Source organism: Loxodonta africana, chromosome 1 (genome assembly GCF_030014295.1).
Source record: "Loxodonta africana isolate mLoxAfr1 chromosome 1, mLoxAfr1.hap2, whole genome shotgun sequence".
Classification (NCBI taxonomy): Eukaryota; Metazoa; Chordata; class Mammalia; order Proboscidea; family Elephantidae; genus Loxodonta; species Loxodonta africana.
This window is the reverse complement of record NC_087342.1, coordinates 181,042,205-181,057,641: the sequence shown is the minus strand read 5'-3', so window position 1 is coordinate 181,057,641 and position 15,437 is coordinate 181,042,205. Positions and strand designations below refer to the sequence as shown.

The 15,437-nt window shown below is 38.6% G+C and overlaps 1 protein-coding gene across 1 annotated transcript; it reads left to right on the top strand.

Moving 5' to 3' along the window:
- The first annotated feature begins 10,130 nt into the window (after positions 1 to 10,130).
- TSPYL1 (TSPY like 1) lies at positions 10,131 to 13,409 on the top strand. Its single transcript, XM_064290054.1, has one exon. The coding sequence runs from the start codon at positions 10,241 to 10,243 to the stop codon at positions 11,564 to 11,566; it is 1,326 nt and encodes a 441-aa protein (XP_064146124.1). The 5' UTR covers positions 10,131 to 10,240; the 3' UTR covers positions 11,567 to 13,409.
- The last annotated feature ends 2,028 nt before the right edge of the window (positions 13,410 to 15,437 follow it).

The window sequence follows — 15,437 nt, the reverse complement described above, 5'->3', positions numbered from 1 at the left end:
TTATCTTTTTTTATTATTTCTCTGAAATATTCTGTTCTATAACATAACACATTTCTAAGGATAACTATCAATACTTGCCTGAATTACTATAACACTTAATAACTAATTTCCCAGCCTCTAATTGTATAACCTTCAAACCATTTTCCACATGACAATTAATGTCCTTTTCCAACACAATCCCATAGCAATTTCCTCTTTAAAAACCTCCGGTATTCTCTAATATTTGAAGATAAAAATGCAAATATATATATATGTGTGTGTGTGTGTATATATATATGTATATATATATATATCGTGTGTGTGTGTGTGCGTGTGTGTGTGTGTATGTCTAAAAGGTCCTTAACCATCAGACTCCATTTTACCTAACCATCACCCCCCCATCCCAATTGCTCTATCTTTCAGTCCTTCTCCAAGCTGACTGAGCTATTACTTGCATCCAGGTCTTTGCTCAGGGTATTTCATCAGCCTGGAATTCTCTCTCCCTCTCTTTCCTTGTTATAACCTTACTCTTCCATTAGGACTTATCTCAAAATTATCTCCTCTGTGAATTCTTACCCAACTCTCTTATCAATGATAGGAATACAACATCCTGCTCTGTGCATCCAAAGGCCTTTGCCCATATCTCTCTTGCTGCAGTTATCACCTGGTATGATAATTATTTGTTTCTTTGTCTATATTCTCTACAATGCCATAAATCCCTAATGAACAGAGTCTTCATTTTTTAGCTATTTGTGTCCTATCATATATCATTATGCCCTGCATATAGTAAATGCCAACAAATATTGTTTTCGAGTTTATAGAGTTTGGAAAGAACAAATAAAGTGGTCAGTTTCCCAGTCTGTACCTTCGATCTCTTATGCTACAGATGGCTTTGCAAAGCACAGTGGTAACTAGAGAACTAAGCAAACTTAGAGCGGGTGCTGTTTCTGCTTTTTTGTATTAGTAACTCAGTTTTAAGTTCAATATTTACTCAGGAGTTTCATGGTTGTTGAGTGGTGAAAACTTTCTTTGGGAGAGAAGAAAGCAATTAAAATTTTCCCTCTCAGCTTTGGAATTAGGGGAATGATTCCAATAACCAGAGGCTATTATATGGGTAGATCATATGCTAAGAGGGAAGGACGCAAATTATCTCTCTCTTCTCAGGATGAGTTAGAAAGAATTACCATCAAATTAGACTTCCTGATAATAAGCCTTTATTTTCAAAACTTCCTCCTGAGAATAGGACAGTACAAGGTAATGAAATATTATTGCTATAGCTCTTTTATCTTTGAGTTTATTTATCAGCGAAAACAATCTCTGAATCCCATTTGAGAATCTGAAAATAGTTAAGTTAGAAATATAAGCAGTAGCAGTAGATACTGTTTCTTATATTTCTCTCACATTTAATGAATGCTTCCACATTGAGGGTGCTTGTCTCCTAAAACCCATATATCCTGCTTAGAGAATTATATTAAAGTTTTGATGGTTGTTTAAGCCAGCCTACAGTGTGGAATCACACAATTAGGCAGCGGACACTGCGTAAGAATCCTTTTAGTGCTAGGCACTGGAGATACAAACCCTGGAAAAAAGAACTTATCAAGAAAGAGGCGGCAGCCCTTGAGTTCCCCAGTTAACCTCAAAGATTTCAAGAAATCAGAAAAGCAGCATGGCATATTAAAAAGATTTTTGGAGCCAGGCTAACTGGGTTAATATTCACACTCTGTTACTTACTAGCTATGTAACTATAGGCAAGTCACTTGACTTCTCTGAGATTTCCTAATCTTCACAATAATGCAAATACTACCTATGTCATAAAACCAAACCCAGTGCCATCAAGTCGATTCTGACTCATAGCAACCCTATAGGACAGAGTAGAACTGCCCCATAGAGTTTCCAAGGAGTGCCTGGAGGATTTGAACTGCCGACCCTTTGGTTAGCAGCCATAGCCCTTAACCAGTACGCCACCAGAGTTTCCCCTATGTCATAATGGAGATGAAAAATTAAATAAAATAATCCATGGAAAGGCTTTAAAGCAGTAGCTATTATATGGTAGACTATCGATAAATACCAATATCTCTACTAATAGTTGAACTAATGAATGATGGTCTCTTTCCAAGTTAGCCTTTTTCATTTTTAAAACAGATGTTCAGAGATGGAATTTCTTGCTTACAAACCGAAAGAAGTTGCAGTACAGTCTCAGAGCCAAAGAATTCACAAGACTGATTTCTCAGCTGAGGGATGAAGTGTTTTAACAACCAAAGTATCAGGTTAGATACTGTAATACGAATTTTTCATATTGAGTTAATTTTTATGTGGAAAGTAGTAAATGACCTTGATGAAATGTGCCTTAAAACAACAGGACTGTTTTTATCATGAAAGTCTGGTTGTATAAAAAGGTTCTTTGACCCTGGGACTGTATTCACATTGAAAAAAAATTACTTGCATTATTGAAAGATTATATATGAGCTCTGGCACTTTAATGAAAGGTGAATAACGCAGGCTCATGGGAACCATGTTTAAAGGTTTTTAGCTACTAATCCAAACCTCATATCATCTAGAAAATACACAGAAACATTTTCCCTTGTTTACATGTCTTAACCTTACAATTCTGAAATGTTTTCAAAAATAAAAGTCATATTTATAAAATAGTTTCACTGTCAATTTTTTGTTACTATATCAAACTACAGGTCAAGTGATTTTTTAAAAAATCTATGTATTTTCATTAACTGTTTCACATATATTTTTTAAAAAACTATTTCAACTTATTTGGTGTCCCAGTAAGCATACATTTTATTGATTATTTAAATAACAAATGCAATTACAGGCCCTGGGTGGCACAAAGCAATAAGTGCTCTGCTGCCAGCCAAAAGATAAGTCCACCCAGAGATGCCTCAGAAGAGCAGGCCTGGTAATCTACTTCTGACGAATCAACCACCGAAAAATTCTATTTAGCACTGTCCTATTATGACACACAAGGGTTTGCCTCGATGGCAACTGGCACTGGTAATGTAATTACTCAGATTTTTCAACCAACCATTCCTCAAGTTGACCACGAACTTCATTTCTCTCCTTGAAGAGTAGTGGCTCAAACATTTCGGTAATTTAGCTAAATCTATAAATTTTACAGTGAAGGAACATAGTATTTGGATTATCTTTTTGGTATTATGTGAGCTAGTGAATAAGTACTTCTAGATGGCACTGGGGTTTGGGTTTAGTGAGAATACATATTCCCAATTAAAAACACAGTTTCTGCTAAAAAAAAAAAATGATAACTAAAAACATAAATTTCAATATGTAATTTTTTCATAAGGCATATGCCTGCTGTCCCTATGATATGGAATTTTAGTTCCAGCAATCCCCACTTTTTCCCCCATATGAAGATACTATGTGTCTGGAACAACATTGTCCATTAGAATTTTCTGCCATAATGAAACTTGGCTAAGTATCTAAGTAGCCAGATGTGGCTACTAAGCACTTGAAATATGGCTAGTGTGACAGAGAAACTGAATTTTAAAATTTTCTTTAATTTAAATTAATTTAAATAAACACATGTGGCTACTGGCTACTATATTAGACAGTGCAGGTATAGTACGCATGTTGGAATGTGCATAGCTGGGGCACAATGAACAAGTAAGATTACTGAGTTCTCAAGACCCATCTCTTTCTCAAGCTGTTCAACTCTTTTCCATAGTAGGATACAAGTCAAGTCTTATTTCTCCTTTAAGCTTTCATTGACCACTCCAAGCAGTGTGTATATTTTTCTTCTTTGAGCTCCTACACACTTGTTTTATAATGAAATATAGTGTCTTGCATAATAGTTAAATTTTAATGTATATTAGTTTTAGTATAAAGTAATACAAATAATACTACCAACTTCTATTTGTTCAAAGCTTACAGTGCTAAGAACTTTATACACATTTCATTTTATTTTTCCAGCAAGCCTGTGAAGTATGTGTCATAATCTCCATTTTACTTAAGAAGAAAATGTGGTTTAGAGAGATGAAGTGACTTTCTCAGGTCAAACAGCTAGTGAGTGGAAGAGCTGGAACTTGAAGCCAGGTCTGTGACTCTAGTCCATAAAGGGTAGGGACCTTGTCACAGTAGGCTGGGTCATATGAGATTATTTGACCTGACTTGATTATTGAAAAAAATCATAACAAACCTAAGTGTATATGAGAAAACTACTTTGTAACAGTTATAGCTCAGTGGGAATAAACGATTATGGGGGAGGGATAAAAGATGATGATTTAATATAAATTACAAGCATGTCATTTATAGTGAACCCATAGTCATCAAGTCAACTCCAACACATAGCAACCCTATAGGACAGAGTAGAATTGCCCCATAGAGTTTCCAAGGAACAGCTGGTGGATTCAAACTGTTGACCTTTTTGTTAGCAGCCATAGCTCTTAACCTCTGTGCCACCAGGGCTCCTGTTTAGAGTGAAGGATCGACCTTCTTTTACACTAGGCATTTTATTTTCTTAAAGCCCCATTGCTCCCTCTAGTGACAAGTTATGGGAATACCAAACCTAACAAATATTTTAAAAGAAATTTCTCAGGTGGAGCTGTACCTTCCTTAGGAGTCATCTTGGAAAGTTGTATGAGCATGTTTTGGTTATTCACAAGAATGGGAGTTGTTATGGGCCTTTATTAGGTAGGGCCAGGTATGCCACATGTCAAGTGATACAAGGGAAGTCTTTCTCAACAAAAAAACTGCCCCACTTTTGAGAGGGAAACCTACTTATACTTATTTTAAGCCTAGAATTTAACATCATTTTACATATAAAAACAAAATACGTTTGTGTTATTTTAATATGTAATGAGTTTTCCAGGAAGGAAATTATGGTATTTCATCTAATTTAAGACATCATCGGTTGTAAGACATATTCTTTAAATATCGCTGAAAGAGAGAGATTGTCAATTAAACTATGACGCAATGCATTCTTATACACATAGTTTTTATTCTATCTCTATTAAAAGAGCTCTTTTAGACTTATTTAGACAGACTTTGAAAAACCAGATATCATACTTGGACATTTTTTTTATATGCAAAATGATGTTAAATTCTAGGCACATCCCTGACTCTCTGTCTTTCTTTCTTAGAAAATGTTGGTGTCATTGGACCTGATAGGGTTGAGAAAATATTGAATCTGAGCATCATGAGTAACTTCTTTTCCATTAAGTAGAAAGCATATATTTGGGCACTTTCCTAACAAATATTAATATGCTGGTGGATAGGAGACTGTGGGAAGAGAAAGAAAATTGTGTGTCAATTTAACATTAAATAAAGATGGTCTTACACTCTTAAGAAAGTGACTTCACTTTTTTCTTTAGAGAGGGTAGCAAAGCCTCTTGAGTCAAACTTCCTAGGTACAAATCATGTGTCTGTCACTTTGTACATCACCTTGGCTAAGTGTCTCAGTCTCTCTTTGCCTCAGTTACCTAGTGAGGAAAATAACAGTCAAAATAACATTACCCCACAGGGTTCTTATAAAAGCTGAAAATACCTGTGATCATGCTTATAACAGTACTAGTACACCAAAAGTAGTAAATAAATGAAAAAACCCAAAACCCAGTGCCGTCGAGTTGGTTCCGACTCATAGCGACCCTATAGGACCGACTAAAACTGCCCCACTGAGTTTCTGAGGAGCACCTGGCGGATTTGAATTGCCGACCCTCTGGTTAGCAGCCGTAGCACTTAACCACTACGCCAACAGGTTTTAAATAAATGAAAGCTATCATTAATTACAACCAGGAAACATATCCTTCTGCAAAACAATAATGTCTGCTAAACTGATTGCCACCCGAGAAATCATTGCTGAAGACTCTATGATTCCTCCATATGACGGAGAATAGCTTCATGTCATTTTTTTTTTTTTTTTGGTGGATGTTTTCCTGAAGAACCACAATCTGTTCAACTACCTTTTGGTTTATTGCCAATTGCCACAGAAATGCTCTGTCATATACAGATATAGCCTATATTCCAAAGTACTAAAAGGTAATGTATAAAACATGGCCAAAATACATACCCCTCCTTCAAATAAAATAAAATGCCAATGTAGACACATTGTTAGTTTTTGTAGGATCATTTCAGGTTCTATTTTATTCAAAGCATCAGATATTGTTATCGTTATGCTGAGTACATGCAACAGAAGAAGCTACAGTGCTCCCATCCCTTGGGAAGATGCTGAAATGCTGGGATGATGAGACTGACATGTATGGAACAGTCACTAAGAGGAGGAATATAGTTAAGTGCTACATTGCGTGGTAAACCTTATAAAAGAGCTCTAGGAAGCTCAGTGAACTGCAGAGCGGTCCAGGAAAGCTGCATCTAGGAGAGGGAGGAGGAGTTTAGCAGTTACTACAGGGAAAAAAAAAAAAAATTTATTTTTTATTTTTATTTTTTTACAGGAATGATCTTGGTTAAGTTAGTTAACCTTTCAGAGTTATTATTTCCTTTTTTATAAAATTTAAAATTTTCATGCACATAAAACGCCTAGCACATTCTAAAGCAAGACAGGTTTATGCTCGGTCTTGGAGAATGGACAGGATCTGCCTAAAAAGATAACGTTTCAAAGAACAGATTAACCTGTGTCATGAAAAAGACACACATCTCCTTCTTAAGACTTTAGGTATAAAATGTTAAGAAAAAAAAATCCACAGGTAATATCCCTTTTACAATAATTATCTGTGGCAAATAGTAACCACATTTTTTTTTTTCCTGCAGGGTAAAATAATTCCCCCTAAGCACATAAATCTTGGATCAGGTTAAAATCCCAGAAAGTACCTTCTTCACCCATGCAAAAAATAATTTAGGAAAAGAAAGGGAACAGAGTATGCAAACCTGCTTTTCCCTCTAAATACCTGCCTCTCAGTGGCCCATCTCCTCTGCAGTTGTTTAATTAAAAGTTATTAGAATCTGGGCTCTCCATCATCTATAATGAAGAGTTAAAATCATAATCATTTCTCTATTGTGATTTTCAGATAATTAAAATTCAAAGAAATGTGTCTCCTCATTTTCTGTATTTATTCATTCAAATACAGAAATATTCTGTATCACAGCTTTTTCAAATGTACTGACAGGAAGAGTAGGATGCAATTCTCCAAAGTGTCTTAACCTTATCTGGGGACATTACATTCAGCAGACTCCTGATTACATTAACATAACACCATCCGTAATTGGAATCTTTCCTAACATTATCAGTTAGAGGGCTAATTACGCTTTCAGAAATCCTAATGGTGACTTGGACAAATAAGGCAGTATCTTCTACGACTGGCGAAAGTCTGCTATTACTTTTTGCTTTAAAATAAAAGTATATTACAGCAGTAAAAGTTTCCACTTTAGGGCAAATTAAATTATTTCCATTCCAAGATAGAAGATGATATCATACAATTAAAAAGAAGTGGGCTTTGTGGAAAGTTCCATTATTCATTCTTATCTCTACTAAAAGTAATTTCAGCCATGCATCGAAGGAGCTATCCATTTCTTGCAGAGGGAAAAGAAGTAAGGCCTGGAATCATTCCCTTCGCTTGCACAGAAAGGAGAGAAGAATCAGAAGAAGAGAAATGCTGTGCTGGTAGTTGGAAGCTGCTTTGCTATGTAAACACCTTTCAGAGTTTGTTTGTCATGCAGTGTGACCACACAAATGTAAATTATTTATAAAACAAATTGTTTTCCCAGGCTTTGATACATATGTAGAAATTCATTCTCCCGGCTAGGAGTTTGCTACTGCGACAGTAGGTTGGTCCTCTGGTTTGCCAGTGGCAGCTGGAGAGTGGGGTGACAATTCATGTGCCCCTCACTTCTCTTTTGCAAACCCAAAGTTGTAGGCAAGAGAAACTGTGTTCTGTTTGTTTGCTAATTCATTTAACATTCTATAACATATGGAACACTGTGCCAGGCATTTGGTACATAGTAGTGAACAAAACCATGTCCCTGTCTTCCTAGAGCTCACAGTATTTTCTCAAATATCTTTTTTTTTTTTTTTTGTAGGTTTTGGTTTTAATTTTGTCTTTCTGTGTATTGCCTAAGTACATTTATGGCCCCAATGTCCAAAAAGAGACTCCCACCCAGTGCCTCAAGCTATTATAAATCCCATCTGTCAGGAAGGATCTCAGGGAAAGCAACCAGCAAGGTTGCAGAACCTGCTGCTAGAAAAAAAAATTGAGGCAAGCAGATTCAATCAAACTTCAATCCAAGTTGTACTAGTTTTCTATTTCTGCTGTAGCAAATTGCCACCAACCCAGTGGCTTAAAACAATACAAGTTTATTATCTTACGGTTCTGGAGGTTAGAAGTCCTAGAATCCGTACGTTGACAGGTCTGCACTCCTCTGGAGGCTCTAGGGGAGAATCAGTTTCCTTGCCTTTTCCCGTGTCTAGAGAAAAAAAAATTTTTTATTTTTATTTATTTTTTAGAGGCTGCCTGCATACCTTGACTGCTGGTCCTTCCTCCATCTTGAAAGTCTACAGCATAGCATTTCAAATCTTTTTCTCTCTCTCCTGACCTCTACTTCCACTACCACATCTCCTTCTGACTCTGACACTCTTCTGATAAGACCCTTTGTGATTACATTGGGCCCACTCAGATAATCCAAGATAATCTTCCCATCTCAAATTCCTTTACTTAACGATATCTGCCAAGTCCCTTTTGTTCTAGGAATTAGAACGAGGGCATCTTTGGGGGCCATTATTTGTCAGCCTAACACACAGGCAAAGAAAATAGGGGGAAAATTGCCATTTCTACATCTTAAATCAACTAGCTGTATGTTTAAGTTCTGCAAGTTTGTTTTCTACTTCAAGGCCATTGTGGTAACACATTGTAACCTGTTTTTCTTTTTTTCCTCATAAAAACGGTGGTGGATGCCCCATCCCCCATCGGTATTTCTCTGATAGCTTACAACTTTGACGAGCTTTGTTGGCACAGTTGTTACAAGCTGGGCTGCTAACTGAAAGGTCGGTTGTTCGAACCCACCAGCTTCCAGGAAAGAAAGATGTGAGTCTGGGTTCCGTAAAGATATACAACCTTGGAAATCCTAGGGGACAGTTCTACTCTGTCCTATAGCATCGCTATGAGTCGCAATCAACTGGACAGCAGTGGGTTTGGTTTATAACTCTAAGATGCCAGTTTTTCTCACAAGCCAACAAACTAAAACATCCAAAAAGACACTGACATCCCTCTCAAATGAACTCAATGAGCTGATTGCCCTGAAAAGATACTTCATTACAGTCAACCTTTCTTACTTTATAGAACTAAATACATTAACCCTTTATGGGGCTGGAAATAGCTGATCATTTCCTCTTTCCTGCAGGAAGAGACCATGGAGTAACATTTAGCAAATTGTTCCTGGCTTCCTGCCTGCAGACCTTATGCAGCATAATCTCTTGAATGCAGATTATAAATTAAGGACTGAAAATAAACAATATGTATCACTTTAGTAGTTTAAAAAAAAAAAAGAAGAAGAAGAAGAAAAAAAAAAACCTCTGAGTAGCTTTTTGTCCCAGTAACATTACAGGCTCGAATTTATATTTCCTGCCACTCCTACTTGAGAAAAGAGAAACAATTTGCTACCCACTTAGTTAAAAGTGAAGCTTTTGTTTCTAGCCATTATGGAATAACAAAGGATATATTTATTTCCCTATCTAAAAAAAAAGGAAAACTGGAAAAATAATTTCAGACGTAGTACAGCAGTACAGAGCTGTGCCAGTTACAGGCTGGAAGGAGTTTCCAGATACATCGCAGGGACGGTCTCACTGCCTTCAGACTCAGAGATCCTCATTTTTGTAGTCCTTATATATATATGGGAAGGAGTCCCGGTGGTGCAGTGGTTAAAGCGCTGCGTCCCTTCGCTGTGTGAGGCAAAAAAGTGTTAGTCTGCTTACGTGAACATTACAGCCTTGGAAACCCTATGGGGCAGTTCTACTATGTCCTACAGGGTCATTATGAATCAGAATCTACTTCAAAGCAGGAGGTTTGGTTTTGATTTTGGATATTTATGTATATCGTGCAGATCAACGTTTATTAAACCAAATTACCAATCCAACTGATTAACGCTAGTACACTTCAACAATAAGCAGCGACGGACCCAACCCCGGGGCTCAGCGAGTCTCGCGCTGTGGCGAGAGCCTTCAGCTCTGACGTCATCGCCAAGGTAAAGCTCGCGAGACTAAGAGTGGGTGGTGCGAACGGCCGGTTTGTCTCGAGTGCGGCTTCTTTGAGGAAAACCGTCGCCCGCTAGCCGAGGGTCGCCAGCTATCAACATGAGCGGCCTGGATGGAGGCGAGAGGACCCCTGTCTCCGAAGTCTGCAGCATCACTACTCCCGACCGTGCCCCAGGAAACCCGGACCAACACCACTGCGAGAGCCTCCGAGGAGAAACCGAGGCGACGGCGATGATGGCGGAGACGGGTAAGAGCAGCTTGGAGACCGTTGAGCCCCCACCACCCCAGCTTCCAGAGGAGAGGGACGCACCCCGGGACCCCGCGGCCTGTGGCGACACTTCCCGGATTCGAGTCAGTGGAGATCGCAGTCATCTGGAGACCACAGCGGGGAACGAAGAGGCTCCGCCTCCCACAGAGAGCCTGGAAGCAGCCTCTGCCTCCGTGGCAACTGATAACAGCCTGAAAAATGACTGTCTGGGTGGAGAGCCTTGCGGCTCTGGTGGGAAGAAGGCCCTAGAAACCTGTGACGAAGGGAGCTCCGAGTCTGAGGCGATAGTTGGGGCGAAGGCCAAGGACATAAAGACTGAAACGTGCGCCATCTTGGTGGTAGCAGTGGAGGAGGAGAGGGCTGAGGTGGTGGAAGAGAAAATGGAGAAGGAAGGAGTAATGGATGAGGAGGTAGTGGAGGAGGAGATGGAGATGGAAGAGAAGCCAGTAGGTGAAGAAATGGAAGTGGTGGAGGAAAACAGAGTGATAGAGGAAGCGAGACCCCGGCCCCTGAATATGGATCTCCGCATGAACCCTCTAGAGGCCATTCAGCAGGAACTGGACACTGTGAATGCTCAGGCTGACAGAGCCTTCCTCCAGCTGGAGCAGAAGTTTGGGCGGATGCGTCGACACTACCTGGAGCGCAGGAACTACATCATTCAGAATATCCCCGGCTTCTGGGGCACCGCCTTTCGGAACCACCCCCAGCTGTCCGCCATGATTAGGGGCCAAGATGCAGAGATGCTAAGGTACATAACCAATTTGGAGGTGAAGGAGCTCAGACACCCTAGGACGGGCTGCAAGTTCAAGTTCTTTTTCCGAAGAAACCCGTATTTCAGGAACAAGTTGATTGTCAAGGAATATGAGGTAAGATCCTCAGGCCGAGTGGTGTCTCTTTCCACTCCCATCATCTGGCGCAGAGGCCATGAACCCCAGTCCTTCATTCGCAGGAACCAAGATACAGTCTGCAGCTTCTTCACCTGGTTTTCAGACCATAGCCTTCCAGAATCTGACAGGATTGCTGAGATTATCAAAGAGGACCTGTGGCCAGATCCACTTAAGTACTACTTGTTGCGTGAAGGGGCCCGTAGACCCAGACGTCGCCTGATAAGGGAGCCAGTGGAGATCCCCAGGCCATTTGGATTCCAGTCCGGTTAACCTTTGTCCTTGGAAATACTCTAGCACAGGGTCCCCAGACCTGTGCTTGGGCAACGGCAAGGGTATGCTTTCTACTTTTTCTGTGCTGATTTTTCTGCGCCTTCCCTCTGGACATTCAGCTCTCTCAGCCTCCAGATTGAGACTTTCATGATCCTCCACTTTAACGCGATCTTTGTGCTGTTCACCCGCTCTTGTATTAACACCACATACTGCGTGGCCATGGTTCACACCACTCCAAGGCAAGCACTAGATGCCGTAGATTACACTTTATCTGCACTGCTTGGACTTTCTTTGTTTCAGGGGTCTCGGCTCTGGCTACCACCACCTACATTTCTAGCTTTGGCTCCTACACACCTTGCTCTGCATCTGGCAGTCAAGGCACATGGCCTCTGGACAATTGGCTGGGTGTTAATGATGTCAAGGGAGAGCAGCAGTGGGCTACTTGGTTTGTGTGACTCCATTGGTCTTCCTACTTGTCACTTTCTGTTGCTGCCTCCTCCTGACTATGCCCCCTCTCCTTGGCTGCAGCCTTCTGAACAATCGCCTTCTAGACTGTTGTCAGCCTCACTGTCTGATTTCTAGTAAACAAGGATCTTCAAAACTGATGGTGGACCCAGGTTTCCAGCCAGCACACAAAAGATGCCTCAATTCCTCACACCCCCACCCCCCAATCTTCCAGAAACTCTATTGACTCTTACACAAATGGTTAGAGTCATCCTCATGGCAAAGGTGAGGATGATGTCCTTTCCAAGTACCAGGCTTTTTCAACCTCAACCAGTGAATTCACAAAACCTAGGTACCTTTATTTGCTTCCCTTCCTCATCCTGAACATGATAAGTTTCAGGGTAGCAGTAAATTTTTTCTTTTCTCTCTCTTTAAAAGAAAAAAAAGTGATAGCTGAGAAAAATCTGTAAAAGCAGGCTTTTTAGTTTAATTTGGCTGTCATTTCCAGAAACAGGTTGTCCTATAAAACAGACTGCCAGAATTCTTATTGCCCCTGTACTGTCTTTCCAACTCCATGTCTCCCTTTTTAGAGAGAGATCTAAATACAATGAAAGATGATTTCTAGTTTAGAGTGGAAGAATTTAAGAGATTGTGGTGGATGCTCTAAGCAGCAAAAACCAAACAAAAGGCCAGAGGCAGAAATGAGCTACAGAATTGGGGCTAGAATTAAGATTGAACTGACAGAGCCTTTGAGAAAGGGGTGATGGGAGGAGAAATACTTTTCTTGGGTTTGGGATGGATAGAATTGAAGTGTTAAATAATACATTTTTTTTTTTTTTTTTTAGAGTAGGGTTCTTTAAGGAAACGATGCAACTTCAGGTGTTTTCTTTCTTTCATGTGACCTTATTTATGTTGAAGATTAATACTCTTCCTTTTATTTCAGTATTATATAAAATGCTGTTACCTTTTATTTCTACCTACTGGAATAATTGAGCTGTACAGCTTTCTTTTGCTTTCAGTTGGGAACATTTGGAAGCATATCAACCTTATTTTCATGTACAATATTAGAAACTTATTTGAATATTTGTAGCAGTTGTCATCTTATTTCTGTTAAAGCTGTATCCTTAGAAATATAGTTTGAATAACTTGGTCTTGTCAGACACTGAAGACTTTGGAAATTACTATTTTCTTGGAAAAATAACCTACAAAAAATTTGTGGCTCCAATTGATTGCCTCACCTGGTAATATTACTTGGTAACAACTTAGTAATTGATGTGTCTCTTTTTCTAAATAGCATAAATACTCCTGAGCCTGCTCTGTCAAATGGGAAGTGTATCATTGACATACTTGTCTTCCCTGTGTGCATGATGGTAAAATAAAGGCATGTCATTCAGCTAAATTTCTTATTTTTCATCTTGCCGATAAACATGCTTGAGTGAGATTATTCAAGTTAATGACATCCTGTGGAATCATCAGACTTCTCAAATGGACACATAAGCATTGTCCCAAAGGTAAGAGAGAAGGGCACACTACTGTACCTTCTAAGGTAGGGAGGGTTGTTGCTGCTGCTGTTGTTTGCTTTAAAATGTTGCAAACTACTTATGGACTTCACTTTTTTCATAAAACGTGCAGCATCACTGCCCATCCATTTCTGGAATCTTCCATTTCTATCTCTGTAAATGATACTCTCAGGTCATTCAATCGCTTTTTTTTTTTTTCATTTGTGCATTCAGTAAGCAAATGTTCAGAGTACCTACCATAATTGATGTACTCTTCTATTATTATACTTTCTCTTCTCTAAACACTTGTTCACTGTTTTCTTCAAACCTCTTCATCATTTTTTAATTATGTCAGATCTTTTAAGACCTGGCATATTTCATAACTCCTCTGCCTTACAGTCTTTTCTGTTCTCTATAGGGAAGATGAAATGTTTCTTTATGTTCTTAGTTTACTTTGTAGGGAACCTCTGTCCTAAAAATTACCCATGCTTATTCATTACACTGAATTCCACAAATATTTATTAAGGCATCTGTTAGGCCCTGAGAAAACAAAAAGAATAAGATAAAGTCCGTTCCCTTCATTGTGAGAACTGGGGGAAAGACTGATAACGCAAACAAATAACTGACACAGTGAAGATGCAGTTTTACGTGTTCGTCAGTCTTCCCTCACTAGTTTAGAAGCTTTGTGAAAGCAGAGATGGGATGTCTTTTACATCCCTCACTGCATCTAGCATTCATGTTTTACTCATAGTTGTCAGGAGATGTTTATTGAATTACAGAATGAAGAAGTTTTTTCCGGTTCCAGTTGGTGGGAAGTCTACCCCATGTGTGTCAGAGAACTGTGCTCTATAAGGTTTTCAATGGCTGATGGTTTAGAAGTAGATCACTAGGCCTTCCAAGGTACTTCTGGTTGAACTTGAACCTCTAACCTTCTGGTTAGCAACCAAGCTCGTTAACCATTAGCACCACAAGTCTTAGATGGGGAAAAAGAACAGAAACGAACTGCCCAGAAAGACTTTTGATGAGGGAATAGAAAAAAGAAACTACTTTTCAAGGTATTTCTAAAATATGTCAAAATGATTGCAAAGCCATTCCTAAACAGCAATATTTTTCATTTAATTATTAGAAAACATTTAATCTTTCACTTTCCGTTTTAATAGAACATTACTTAGCTTTGGATCAACTTTTATGCATTTTGTTTTTGTGGTTAATACTACTAGAGATAGGGGTTAGAACTCTAGACCTGTGCTGTTCAATACAGTAGCCACTAGCCACCAGTGACTTGCACACTTCAAATGTGCCTAGTCCAGATTGATATCTGCTGTAAGTATAAAATACACACTGAATTTTGAAGTCTTTGTAGGGAAAAAAGAATGTAAAACATCCCAAGTTTTCTGTATTGATTGCATGTTGAAATTATATTTTTTATATATTGAGTTAAATAAAATATATTAATAAAATTAGTTTCATCTGTTTATTTTTTAATGTGACTACTAGAAAAATTTAAATTACATAGAACAGTATCTAGACTCTCCTGACAAATATTACAGAATATATAAAAATATCTGAAAATTCAGCATGCTATTACTTTCTCCCTGTTAAATTTTTTTGTGACTCTAGGATAAGAGTTATCTGGCTAAAATTTAAAATGAATAAAGTGTAGCTAGAGGGTATACTTTTTTTTAGTTGTATTTTATTGTATTTTTTAGTTTAAGATAGAAGTGATGCTCAAAATATAAAATTTCAGTTATTTTATGTGTTACATGGTTTCTAAATTTTAATGATGTGCAGCAACAGAAAGGGAAAATATCGAAATTAGCATTGCATGAAGTAATTCAATGAATGTTACAACTTAAAAGGAGGACACTTTATTTTTTAAAACTAACAGTTTTTTATTGTGGCAACCTGAGAATTATTTAATTTGTATT

Bases quoted from the DNA above. Each gene is read 5' to 3' on its own strand.
- TSPYL1 (XM_064290054.1), top strand. From the start codon at position 10,241: ATGAGCGGCCTGGATGGAGGCGAGAGGACCCCTGTCTCCGAAGTCTGC.